This window comes from Zonotrichia albicollis, chromosome 18 (assembly GCF_047830755.1).
Source record: "Zonotrichia albicollis isolate bZonAlb1 chromosome 18, bZonAlb1.hap1, whole genome shotgun sequence".
In the NCBI taxonomy this organism is placed as follows: Eukaryota; Metazoa; Chordata; class Aves; order Passeriformes; family Passerellidae; genus Zonotrichia; species Zonotrichia albicollis.
The window spans coordinates 5,853,152-5,867,541 of NC_133836.1; the positions used below are offsets into that span (position 1 = coordinate 5,853,152).

General features: G+C 39.3%; 1 protein-coding gene across 1 annotated transcript in view; it reads right to left on the bottom strand.

The window, feature by feature from the left end:
* Nucleotides 1-264: 264 nt before the first annotated feature.
* Nucleotides 265-14,390, bottom strand: part of GALNT9 (polypeptide N-acetylgalactosaminyltransferase 9) — a 131,115-nt gene continuing 116,989 nt past the window's right edge. The window contains exons 9-11 of the mRNA XM_005488931.4: nucleotides 12,743-12,838; nucleotides 6,174-6,341; nucleotides 265-5,492 (exon numbers count right to left, since the gene is read on the bottom strand). Of these exons, the coding sequence (XP_005488988.1) occupies nucleotides 5,346-5,492; nucleotides 6,174-6,341; nucleotides 12,743-12,838 (411 nt within the window). The 3' untranslated portion in view covers nucleotides 265-5,345. The remainder of the gene's footprint in view (nucleotides 5,493-6,173; nucleotides 6,342-12,742; nucleotides 12,839-14,390) is intronic.

A 14,390-nucleotide genomic window follows, 5' to 3' on the forward strand; every position in this document is an offset into this window, starting at 1 on the left:
TAAACAACAATTATTGACTGTTTGCAGTAATGAGATGCTGGATATGTAGATGACATTAGTCTGCACTGTTATCAATCCAGTTTTGGTTGTGCACCCCAGGGCCAAGTCTCTTATGAGTGTGTGGTGACTGCCTTTCAGAACACAATATGTGCAATTTAAATTTTAAAATGCCCATATGCTTTGCTACTCTAGTTTTCCTTTGTGTGAATCTTGGAATTTTAATATGTGTGTCCAAATGTACAATGATAAAACATGCAGCTCATGTCAGCAGTAAAATGCATAGTAATTTATTAACTTTTCCAGTGTGAATACAAATTGGTTTGATGATGTGCCACATAATGAAAAAATATTTGCAGTCACAACTTGCATTCTAGTTGCTGCAATTTTTTAAAATTAAACATTACAAAGAGTTTGAAAGCTGCACAACACTTGTTGATGGCCAGTAGGAAACACTAATACTATGAAAAGTAATCAATGCTTTGACAGGTCTTTGAAGACACTCTTGATTCAGAAATTGTTTTTCAAAAGCAGGTTGCCATATATTGTTTCCCTGGGTATTTGTAAGCATTCCTGGCCAAACCCCATTGTTTTTATTTAGGACAACCCCTGAACTCAATACCTTTTAGTTACATGTCATTAATGCTTTTGTAAAGTAAGTCACTGAATTTTATGGAGCCATTCTGAAATCCATTATAATGCACTAAAGAGGTCACTGTAGTTTGGGATTCTTTCCAAAGAGAATTTTTGGGTATTAAGTTTCCTGTGGTGGCATCTAGATTTAGAGATCTGATCATTCCTTGGTTTCTATCCAGCCTGTTAGCTAGGTATTCTAATTTGCAACACCATCTTTTATCTGTGCTATGACCTCTACCATTGACTTTGATCAGCACTAAGAAGCAGGCAGTCAAAATAGCAGCAGGAAAAAAATAGAACATCATTGTTAGGAACACCTTCAATCCAGTGAATTCTGGTAGTTGTTCTTCCTGCCAAAGCCTCTCATGAAAAACAAAGGTATTTGTGCCCTATCTGAATAATAATATGCTAATCTCCCTCTGAACTACAACTTCTGTTGTATTTCTTACAGCCCAACTCCCTGGATCCTGAAACTGGCCATAATGCACTTTTGTGTGGCTGGTAATGAACCATTTCAAATGAATACTGGGTACTGAAGGAATTACACACTGTGTAATTGATCTAAAGAACAGATTAGGACTGGTGCTATTTCATTAAATCTGACTAGCTATGACTTAAGTACTTAAAACTGCAGCTATCCTGTGTCAGATAGATTACACCCCTTGTCACATGGCAAGTGAGATTTTCATCTACTAGATCAGTTTTTTAAAAGGGACAGGTCAATGAAAAGGACTGTAAATGAAGGACCATGAAGGCTTCATCTTCAGACACATCAAGCCCCAAATTATTAATTCAACTGAGAAAAACATTTCAACACTTTGAAAATACGTATGAAGAGCTGTTGTTTGTTTCCATATTTTCGTCTCAAAACACTTCTGTGCAACCTGAGTTTTTTGCATGTGGCACAGGCCTGAAGAGTTCTGATGGGTGAGCACAATAGAGAACTTACATGATTGCAAGGGAATCCAGTGGGTCCTTCCAAAGCATCAAATTTCTCTTGTTTCCTTCCCACTGGGGCTTAGCATGCCTCAGGAACCAGCAAGCCAGTAAGGCTAGAGGACAGCTCTGGCTGAGGAACAAATAGATTCAACCAAACCAAAATTAAATTCAGCTTGGAAAATAGTCTATAGCTCTCAAAAAAGAAAAGGCTTTTATTACCTTAGGACCCAAACCCACTTTTAGGGACTCTAATATGCTTAGAAAATAATATTTTTCCTGGTTTGGCTTTCACAACAGTGTGCTAGACTTTCGTACTGGTGTGCTGGTCTTTCTTACCTTCTATTCTTTTGTCCTATGACCTAGTATTTAGCTCCATAATCCTCTAAATCAAACAAAATAGCATAGAAAGCCTTTGATCTGAATTTTCTCCACAAGGCATATTACACTACATTGAATAGTTTTCATGAGATCTAGAATGCTGCACTGTGGGAAACAAGACTGAAAATTTGAACACCATTAAGCAGGATTTCAGATTATACTAAAGGGTGAAATACTGACAAAAGAACCATAGACTTTGGTTAAAACAGATAATACTCAAGGCTTTTTTTATTATTATTCCTTTGACGAGAGAATATTTAAGACTCTCTCACATGCAGAGTCACCATGTTAGTACCACAGCCAAAGCAGTGGTTCATACAGATAAAGAATAAAGGAAAATTAATCCAACAGATGTGTTTTGCAAATATAAGAAATTGTTCCAGCAAGTCTTAAAAAAATGACAATCACATAAAATACCAACTCCACCTTTTAAGAGTTATTTGATTTCTTTTATGTTACTATGTAAATCTCAAAGCCATTTATCTACCACAAAAACCTGTTTTCCTTCTTGTACCCTAAGTCTGGTTCTTGCAAGCCTCCTGCAGCTGGTGGCCTTGGCACTCAAACCTGCCAGGACTGACCACTCTCAGACAGTGTGGCCACAGTCAAATGCCCTGAGGGCAAAATTCCAAGAAACCCAATTCTCTTTGATCATGGTGGTGTCAGATGAAGGTTTGAAATCTCTGCCAGTAAACACAGATCTATCTGGTCCTCTCAACTTCAAAGCTCCTAAACTGCCTATGCCAGATTTGTTTCATGAGCGTAGATTTAAACTTTAAATTCCTCTAAATATTCAATTTTCCTTTTTCATTTACCCAGGGTTTGAAAAGCTTGCTGCCCCACTAAGGGGCTAACCAAGGATCAAGTGAAGATTGCTAATTCAAAACAAGGAAAAATAAAAGGGAAAAAGAAAGCACGTGACATATTTGCTTCTGTTCAGTACTGTCACTTCATACTCTAATAGGTCACACTGATATATAATTAATTTCCACTTCCTGCCATGTTCATATAAAATAGTTAGCACTTACTCACTGGAAAGACTAAAAATGGGTGTGAATGCCCTGTTACTCCCCCAAAATCTCACCTGGTGAAACCATCTTTTCCTTCCTCTGCTTTCTCACCTCCCTCAAGGAGTAAAACTCCATCAGAGCAAACAAAAGGAGAATAAAGCTTTCATACAGTTTAAAAGGTGGAAATTGTGTTTGGAGAGAAGATGAAAACTCACTTACAAACTCACTTCTGTACAAAGCCTTCAACATCTGCTGCATAGATGCTAAATATAACTTTAAATTGTCTGATAGCTTAACATAAGGAGGTTAAATGCAGGGCAGCTTTTCCCAATCTCTATTTAGCCTGAAGTTTCCTACCTGTTTCGGACCTGCAGGAAGGCTTGAATACTGAGATTGTCCGTGATTTTATACAGTATTGCTTGATTTATTAAAGATGCTACTCTCCCTGCAGGTATTATTACACTTTTCAAAAGGTTGTGTTCAACTTACCACAAACACAGAATTTTAAGTATTTTTGTACCTAGAATCTCACCCAGAATTACTCTTTTGTATATGCTCACGTGTAACCTGGTCCATGAGACATGAATAAAGATCAGCAATTAGCCACAAGTAAACTCCAGGAGAATTGGCTTGGTATTGCATCTTGCACACTCTATTTCAAGAATAAAACTGGGGCAAGACATAGTGATATGCTTTCTAGATACTAACCAAGACTTGACAAGACCTGATGGATTTTGCATGTTAAAAGTAAAAATTTTATTACATATCATGCCCTTGAAAAATTAACTTTGTTTCCATTAAATTTTGTTCAGCATGCCTTGAAATAGGAATGGCAAAAGTTATTCAAGGAACAGATCACCAAGATTCACAGTACCACAGTGACTGCAATTATCTATTTCTCTGGCTCAGTAAAACAAAACAATTTTTTTTTAAACTATAAAATATTAAACTGTGAAATTAACAGATACCATCTCTGTCTCTCCTTCAGTATGACTGAAATCATCTGTACAGAAAAGCTGTGTGCCATGGACCCACATCCAAAACCTGCTGATGACAGTGCTCATTAATATTGACAGCTTTTTGGAAAAAACTTTGTCACTGTTCTGTCCATATGCACTGACCCTGCATGAACCACTGGATGCATTATTAAATTCAGGTTTACAAAGATGCTGCCAATGGGTCAGCTAGAGTAAAATATTTATATTTCAGAGTAACAGTATTTATATATGCTCCCTACCTCTAGCTCTAATTTGCGTTATCACCAGGCTTGTGTTTGTTTTTCAAATGCTGAAAAAACTTTGTTGGTTTATTCAGGAAATTTGTCTAGACAGTGCTCACACAGCATATTTGCTCACATTTGACATTTTCACAGGATGGGAAACAAAATGGAAGATCCAAGTTTTTAAGCTCCACAGATGGCAACTAAGCCAGTCAACTTATTTCCAGAATAAGGAGGATTTGGAGTATTCTTGTTCCAGGCAGTCTCTGGAACAACACAACAGTGACCTGCAGGACAGGACACACACTCAGGGCTTTGGGGCCAGCTGAGGCCTCCTGAAATCCATCCATCCACCAGGACATTTACTGCCTCAGAAGAGCCAAATATCCAAGTGCTAAACTGTGATGTCTCTACAGCCAACAAATGTAAAATGTGGCAATATAACGGAGCATGTGGCTATTTTACCTATTCAACATTTATCTGTGTCTAACTAGAAGAGGTCTCTAAAATGCTGCTCTCCAGCAGCTCAAAGGTTGAGAACCACCTGTAAACATTTGCAGAACAGTCTCTTTCTAGAAACAGAGACTCCTAAACAATCAACCTTGAAATGCATCATATATTATAGTATATTTCCAATGTTATTTACAGATCTTCTTGTTTAGTACAACGAACCAGACATGCTGAAAAGGTAGGATTTTTCCAGTCCTCTTTTATACGAAGTACAATAAAAAAGGCACATAATTATTCACTGTAGGAGTTGTGCACCAGTCCAAAACTTAAAGCTAAAAAGCTACCCATCAGAGAACTCTCTTTATGAGGCAGTATTGGGATGTCTCCTTTGAACTCAGCATAGAAAGATCTGTCAATTCCTCTAGGAGAGCTGAAGGAATCCACTTTCCTGTTGTGTTCTGGTCTTCACAAGATTTCCAAATCAACAGAAAACTCTCGTTGAGCTTCCCACATCATCTGCTGGAGCAAGGAAAAGTCAAACAGGGCATGTGTGTGTCTGCTTTCCTTTTTCTTCTTTCTTTCCTTGGAATGCCCAACGATGGAGGACTCTTGAGGGCCAAGACCTGTTCAAACTAATTTGCTTTAAGACAAATGCCTCAGGAGATATGGCACACTGAGCAATGGACAGCAGCAGGAGAGGCAGCTCAGCCCCACAGTCAGTGCCTCCCATGCTTGATCCAGTTTCTAATCATCCATTTCTGCCCCGAGCACCTTTGTACGACCAATCTGAGCCCAAAATTTGCATCCTTTGACATTTCCACTTCTAGACAACGGCCTGTGTCTCTGCTGATGATTGGACCATTCTAGGAAAAAAAAAAAAAGATGGGGAAAAATAAGAGGAAAGAACCACAAGGTGAACGGACTAGAAAAAACAGCGCTAGATCTGTAAATCCTTAAAAAACATTATAAAATGCATTTCTGTATATATCAAGTGATAAATGCTCCAGAAAGTGCTAGAAATTCCTAGGAAAAGCTAGCTAATGCATAAAAAGTACCACAATAATTCCTTTATAATTGTACATTTAGGAATTGCTGGAAAAATCCCCCCAAATCACTAGAAAATCTCTAAAAAGCACTAGTGAATCCCTACAGAGCCCAAGAAACAGGAAATCCCAGAGACTGTAATAATGCTTTTGAAAATCTTAAAAATGAAGATTCTAGATCTTAAAAAAATGCCTATAGAGGTGCTAGAAAAATTTTAGAAAAGTTCTGAATGCAAAAAACAATTAGAAGCACATTCTTGACAATCGGGACAGAAATTGAGAATACTCCACAACAGGATAAGCAAAAATTCCTAGAAATCATACCCCAAAATTTCTATTAATAATGGAAGAATATTCCTGGGTAGCACATGATCTATGGAAAACATATCTGACTATTTCTAAAAAGTACTGGGGGGAATTCCTGGTACAGCCCTCCAAAGACCTCCTTGTCATCATCACTCTTTAATTCATCTCTTCAAGGCTTCCTCAGCTCTTCCTCACCTGTGTGAAATCCCAGAACCTCTGTGCTGGCCTCAGGACATCTTCACACTTCTTGAGGGTGGGTGTCCTGCCCTTGCCATCGTCCACCAGGCATTTGGAGTCGGGCAGGAAGGCGGTGGAGCCCAGGGGCCCCAGCTGCAGGACACCTTCCGAGCTGTAGCGGACGAGCTGGGGAGAAAGGAGAGTTCTGAGCTGCTGAGGAGCCCTTGGTCCTAGCTGCACATTGGTTCTGGGGCATGCTGCTCAAGGGCAAATCTTGCCAATGTTGGTAAAAACTAGAGCACAACATTCCCTTCTCACACACTTCTGCTCCCCACCACTCTGCTCTCTGGGTCTGGGACACACTGCTCAAGGGCAAATCCTGCCAATGGTGGTAAAACAGAGCACAACATGCCCTTCTCCCACACTTCTGCTCCTCAGCACTCCCCACCCACTATGTCACTGCGAAAAGGGCAATCAAGGAAGTGAAGTAATCAATATGCAAATCGTGCCCACTCAGCAGGAGTTGATTTAACAAGGACACGATGTCAATTTTGTCGTGCAGTTTGTTCTTAAGAGCTCTGTTAGAGGCTATTGATAGCAACAAGTCTAATTAGTTTTTGTAAATAAACATTACTGAAAAAAATCCAGCCATGCAACCCGTATCCAAAAATATGAGAGGAAAAAAAGAAACCATGAGGGAAATGGCAGCAAATTTGCTAACATATGCTTCAGGCCTACATAATAAAGAATGACACTCTGGTATTTCAGTTTTCTGTAAAGCACATTAAAGCAAAAATGCACGATGCTAATTTGGCAGCAGGCCAATACATCAAATCAGACTTATCTACTTCTCACTTCTGTGCTTAAACCCAGAGTCATTAAACCAGCATAATATTTTGCCCTTCCTACTCTGAAAGTGCAACGGCCAGGTGCCAAAAGACTGCAGAGTGGAGTCAGCTACGTGGCTGGTGTGCTGTCAGTCTGGATGCTGCAGGGTGAGGATCTGAGCCACCAAAGAAATGCAATTACCACCCAGGAAATTCACTGCCTGTCTGCTCCTATTGCTGTTATATGGCTGAAATTACTTAACAAGAAAGGGAAGGAAGGTCAGAAGTGCCTGCCATTTATTGGATGCCACTGACCAGTGTGTGAGATATCATTAAGAATCAATCAAAAAAACTCAAATTAGAGTCTGGCTTTCTACTGCCATCCTTATTAACCTCAGAAGAGTCATGCTGTGAATAATCATTTCTTGCTGGTGGTAAAAAGAGCATGGTCTACTTGCTCCCAGACCAGATGCTCTTTGACATAGTATGTGTTCGTTTTCCCACCTGCCACTTCTGCTCAGAGCAGCCATGTGAAGCACAGAGGTAGAAGAGAGCCTACATCAGAGAGATAACCACATGAGGATGCTCTGGCTATGAACAGTGCCTTTGTCATGGCACAGTCTGGACACACTTCATCAAGACACTTTTGGGGATTTTTTCCACTCTGAGATTAGGAGGGACATATGTAAAATAAGCTTAAGCAAGCAAAGTAATTCAAAATATGAAGGGACTGCCAGGTCAGACAAATTAACTTTGTTTTTTCACATAAAAAGGAGCTGTTTAAGAAACTGCAAATCAAACACAACATTTTGTCTTTTACTTTTTTTCTTAAATAAAACCAGACTGTATATTTCACACTTCTACTAAATGGCTTTTCAGCAGAATTCAAATGAACTGCAGGTATGGCTGAAACAGTGACCAGGAAATGTATTCATCTTGCAGTCTTTGTTATCTCTCTGTAGTCCCAAAATGCTGCCCCACAAGCTTGTTGGCTTTGCCTTATGTAGATAATCAGAAGCACTGTTTATAATGGGCTATCTGCTCTGTAGGATACGACTGATTTTCCTTTTTGAGATGAGCAGCATTTTCTGTACTGGTATTAAAATTGTCTGAAACATTCTTTGTCATCAGAATCTCACTAGCCAGAGCTCCATGTGCTCTGTGCCACAGTGGCCATGTACTTTGTTATAGGGCAGCCTGTCAGAGCAGAAAGGACCAGTCCTGCTTACGCTTTAGAAGTGCAAGATACATTAACTCTATTCTAAATTATCTGCAGTATTGAAAGTGGCAGTTTGTGTTACAGCTCAACAGGGTCAGGGATGGCTCCGTGCAGGAGACTATTATCTGCACAATCTTGAGACAAATGGAACAGCATGGGCCTAATTTCCTGAATCTGCACTTTCTGTCAAGTTTTTATGGCTGTTCCAACAGTCTTGAAAACTTGGACTTATTCCACAATAAAATCGAAATAGAAAAACCCCCACCTACACAGGATTATCTCAGTTCAGACCATATTACATAGGAAAGATGTAGAACCTGCTTCTGCAAAATCAGACCAGAAATTAAGGTTCAAAACACTACTATATGATTAATAATATCTCTCTCCAAAGAATTCCTGTCTTAACTTCCTAGAGACCACATAAACTGTGAAAACAAAATATGTATTAAAATAAGTTGCTTATACTATAGGATAGAAAGCACGAACCGGGATACAGCCAATGAAAATTATACCTCCTGTGTCCAAACTTGATCTTAAGTGTCACTAACATATCCACAAATAAATAATTCCTATTTATATTAGGACTGTGGGCATGATACACCATGTCAAATCCATTCCTAGTGCCAACCAGCCAGAATCAGATTACAAAGTTCCCTTTGTTAAGAAATATTAAATCCTATAAATTAAAAAACCCCAAAAAATCTGTGCAAGTTTTGATGGCTGAGATCCTTAGATATCTACACACTCCAAACTGCAAGCTGCAGAACAGAAGCACACTTCTATACATCACATTGGGATGGACCTTCACTCAGTTTGTCTCTTTTATCTAGGAAGAGCTGAAGGATTCAAATGACACTGAAGCCAAGTGCTCTATTAAATACTAAAGATCTAATCCAGATACCATCTGCTATACTAATGTAAGATAGGACAGTTTTCCCTTCAACATTCAGAAATCTGAGCAGAATGCAAAAGATGTCAAAGGTTGTTTATCAAAGCCACCATACCTGGATCAAAAATAGTCAGTGGTGTTGCCTATGGAATATGATCCTCCAGGAATATTAATGTGGTAACAAAATGGCAGCTTTAAACGGGAGGATTTGATTCCAAAAATCCTTTCCTGCTAACTTCCAGCCAAGTGAAAAAAGCACCAAATGATTGCAGGTAATTGTTTGTAGGAAACAGTTACTAGGACGGGCCTGGTGGCTTTCCACACTAAATTGAACCTCTCTCTCTCTCTCACTCTTGTTCTCCAGGCAAAGGAAATCTTTAATGGTTCCTCAGCCCTGCAGTTAAGGCAAGCTGTCAGCTGACACAGGAACTGAAACACTGAGCAATGCAGGAATCCCAAATACCCTACATCTCCAGAATACCTCAAGGCAAACAGATCACAGCTTATCAAACTTCCATGTTTGCTCCAGAATCCCACCCACCTCTTCCTGCAGGTGCAGAAAGCACCTGTTCATCCACCCTGCTGCCCTGCACACAAATCTGGGCACTCACAGCTCTACCCAGCAAAATGTTAAATACCTGCCCTCTAGCAACAGCTTAAGCAGAGCCTTTCATCTCCTCTCACTCTGTTTGTGTAGCTGCACCCTCAGGGATCCGAGCAGGGAGCTCTCCCTTCCCTCTCGTTGCTCTCAATGCAGAGGGAGTTCTCTCTCACAGCTGCAGAGCCTCCCCGGTCTCTGCTGTGAAAGGGAAGGGAGGAGGGTGGCCAAGGGGGCTGTTCACCCTGGCCCTTCTATCCCAAGATGATATTTCATTATGTTCTCCTCTCCTTCACATACCATATAATCAGCTCCACATCATGGCATTCAAGGCAGGCTCAGAGACAGTGAATATTTGCACTGGGGATGCGCACTGTTCTCAGATGGTTCAAAACCTGCATGTCCTTTAACTATTCTATGAAGCTTCCAGAACAACACGTTCCACTTTTGGGGGTGTTGTATCTGTCCCCACAACCTCACTTTTTTTTTTTTTTTAATTTATTTTACAACAAAAGTGTATAGTACCACTGGGCTTTGCAGCTGATTGCACAATGGTAGCCACACACAGAGGCAGAGCAGCGCAAGCCTCCAAATATATTTCTTTATTTACAAATCTTCTGTAGCCCTGGACTGTTTCTCCCAGTAGTATTTGCAAATTTTTTTTCCTGAAAGCCATTAGACTCAAACTTCAGATCCAATGAACATATATAAAAAAGACACTACTTTGTTGTAAAATAGGTTTTGAAATCGACTCAGACTGATGCAAAACCTTGTCTGGATATTCTTAGCTGTTAGCTTACAATGACTTAGCTCAAGTCAAACTCATTAAACCAAATTGATGTAAACTCAGAATAAATGCATTCCAGAGCATCCATAAAAGAGCTTGTCCCTGTTTGAATAAAGAAATTTAAAAGCTGATATCATTACAAAGATGTGATTTATCATGGTGAAAACTGATCTTGAAAATACACATAGGGAAAGGCAGTCACAGTGGAGTGGTTTTATTTTGCCACTATAATGCAGGACAACAACATCCAAGGGAAACAGAAGGGTAGGACATAGAGAAAAAGAACATTTTATCGCAGATGAACAGTAAACTTATTCCTAACTCAGCTTTCTTTAAACACCTGCCTGATTTGGGTGGGTTTCAGTGGAACCATGTGTACACTAAAATCCCTGGTAATCTGCTTGTCAGAATTGAAGAGTATGAAAAACAAACAGAGCTATAGCTAAACAGGGAGAGGCTTTCCCGTTGGTAGGACATATGAGCAACACTGATAACCCAACCGGGGAAAGGGAGTTCCATATTTATATGAATTTATATTCAGTAGGCATGTACAAATAACCCAAATCTCAGCTCAGTAGGGGTATTTTATGTCCTATGCTTGAGATGAAACATGTCAGAAATGGAAAGCTAAATGCAGCAGACAACTATGCTCACCCAGGCTGATTAGAAGAGGGGCTTAAAAAAATGTTTATTTAATATATTAAAACACTTGCTGTCAACACCTTTCGTGCTATGTGCTTGAATATCCTTGATTAGGGTTTGTGCAGCTGTGGTTCTCACACTGAATTAATTTTGTAAATTGTGGTGAGATTATAGAAGTTTTCCAGCTGTGTAATCATTAATTAACTTGGCTGCATTTGAGTGGCTCCAGCTCATGCTTGTCTGTGAAATACTCAACTTAGATAAAACATCACCTCTGCCTTCATTTGGTGTTTCTTGCAGAATGAAAACTCTTTTCCTGTTTTTTGTTGGTTTGTTTGTTTGTTTTAAAGGGAAAAATTCACTGTAACTTATGCCCTCATCTATTTTCTTCCTGAAGTCAAAGTCAAAGCCTACTCTGTGAAACAGGAATCATGGAGGCAAACAAGTAGGTTAAGGACTTAAATTGCAAAATAAATTACAGTCAGAACCATTTATTTCATTACTCTTCTAAGTGCTAGAACACTATGATAGAGATTAGATGTTGCTAAGGGACTTTCAGGAAGGACTTAAATTTGCAACTTTCTGTTTCGATTAGGATGGACCAGGAGACTGAGCTCTCTCTGAGTGCCTTGACATCTCTAATGAGAGTCTTCTTGAGAAGCTAATTTACATCTATTTAAGCAATGCCATTTTGTTACCTTACTCAAAGGCTGCTCCTTCCACCTCTACTAGGAGAGTGTCAGTCAAATAGTCCATAATGATCCTGCCAAAGGTGGACATTGTGCCAGCAGGAATTACTGTCTGTCTCACTTCACCTCTGTGGTGATGCATGAGCCCGGACTCCCAATCAATATATGCGTGACTGAGCCTTGGATAATTGTTAAGCCTGATAAGGTCAGAGTTTATTTACACATGAGAATGTTCATTAATATAGTTTTGATTCAGATGCTACTTCAAAAGAAACAAGAATTTCATTTCAGAAAAAGCTCAAGTCCTGGATTTAAATAATATCCAACTTGTATGAGTAAAATCACTATGAGCATGGAAAGAAGAAATGTCATTTTTAAATCTTCAGACATCTGAAAGAAAATAATAATATGCACAGGGACTGACAAAAAAAAAAGAAAAAAAAGAGAAACCTATTATAGAAAAGTCTTAGAGGATATTCTTAATTCCCTTTGAAGCTGATGTTAAATATGTGCTTAACTTTTTGCCTACTTGGGGAATCAAATCAGCAGCTTGATAAATAATTTCTGCCCAAGAGCCTGCTGGACCAAGGAACGGTTAAATTAAAGAGGTACCATGAATAAGTCATGTTATAGCAAGAAGAACTGCTCACTCCCACAGACTACCTAAATTAATTAATCTTCAGTGGATCCCTGTTATTTAAACAAGTAATGTGATCCTTCTGTTTTCCTAACTGGCAATTTCAAAGTATGGATTCACAAGCTGGACAACCTTGGAAAAGGCACCTGACAAGACTGGAGCAAATCCAGACATTTGCCTTTGCAGCTCAGGAATTACACTGCCATACTCAACACAAATACATCCAATTACTCTTTGTTTCTTCTGAATATTCTCTGAGTGCAAGGTTTCTCACTCATGATGGGATTTTCACCCTTTACCTGGGAGGACATTCCATGGCAGGGATAAAGGATGGCTTTGTCATCCTCTTCAGCCCCCTGGTCCAGGCAGTAGCCGCTGGCTTTGCTGTTCCGCACCTGGAACCAGATCAGAATGAAAACACTTCAGCTGGAAATTAACCCCCATTTCAGTCCAGCCCAGCTAAATCTCAGCTATGCTACAGCTCCTGAAAAAACTACCATGTAAAACTGCTCTCTGAGGGACACATTCTTCTACTTCAGCTATGACAGAGTACCAGCAGTGAATCTGCTCCAGGAAAAGACATTATTTGGAGAACCTGCTGTCTTTACACACCTTGGGTCAGAGGTACATTTTTGGCAATTACTCAAGGATCAGAACTTCCTAAAATTCACGCCAAGAAACCCAGGCCAAGTTTTGCTCCAAATTGTCAATGTGCAAACATAAATTTTGACCTTGTATGTTGAGAATGTGGCTTTATAAACAGGATAGGAGCTACCCAGGATTGGTGTTGGATGTGACATGCTTTTGTTTCTTCCTATTACTGATATAAAATCAAAAAAGCATGTGAAAAATTTTTATCTGAACTAAAAATATAGTACATTGTTATGTACAGAAGTGACATAAAGCACATTTTATGAAAGGGCACAAGTTCAGAGATCCAAGGAAGTAAAAAATTCCTGTGCCTCCCTAGACAAGAAGAATTTACAAGTCTATAAAAACTGGGATGGAGCTCTTGTGAAACCTCTTCCAGCCTTTCTCTTGAGGCTGTAAGGATTACACACATATTTCGAACACAGAAAAACTTTAGAGATATCATAAACAAGAAGTTATTTAGACAGACACCTCAAAAGACTCAACAGGTCAATTTTGGTTTAGACTGTGAAGTACCTGTCTGAGGACCCCCATAATTTAAAAACAGCTACTGCATAAGGTGTCAGGAAAAAATCAGTATATATTGATTCATATTATAGTGTACAAGCATAACAGGGAATCCAATTGGATAAGGGAGCCCACCAACAACTAAATTTCAGGAGGTTTATTTTATGGCTTGGGGGCTATAAAGGCTAAAGGAGATGAAGGCAGCTTTATGAGATGGCTTTAAAAAAAGGGGAAGTGAGTCACTAGGAAATATATTTTTACTACTGTTTCAATCTGTCTCACATCTACTCAATACATTTATTTTTCTTGAAACTCACAAATATCCAGACATCTTTTCCTCCAGGAAAATACCCAGAAGTACTTTACAACAAGCTTGATGTCATTAGGATGAAGTCTAAGGAATGAAAGGGACCTAGGCTGGTTTATAACAGGTAAATACCTTGCGTGGCTTTATTCTATTAAAAATGTTAAAGAATTTGATATTTGCGTCACTGTTTGACTCAAGAACCTTCTATGTGACAGCTAAAGAGGAACAAAATTTATTTTAGAGCCCAGATTGCTCAGGGTCTGGTATAATTGACACAACATTGGCACTTCTGCCAATGTTCCTCACTGTTAACGACCTCCTCAGAGCTGACAGATACCAACAGCTCCTCTTGAATTTACTCAACGTCTTTTCTCAGTTCCTGATGGGGAGAGTTATATTAGGATGCAAAGTGATATTATGGAATAAAACTTCCACTTTGTATCAATGTCTCAAGTGCCTGACTTATTTTTGTATGAAGTCAA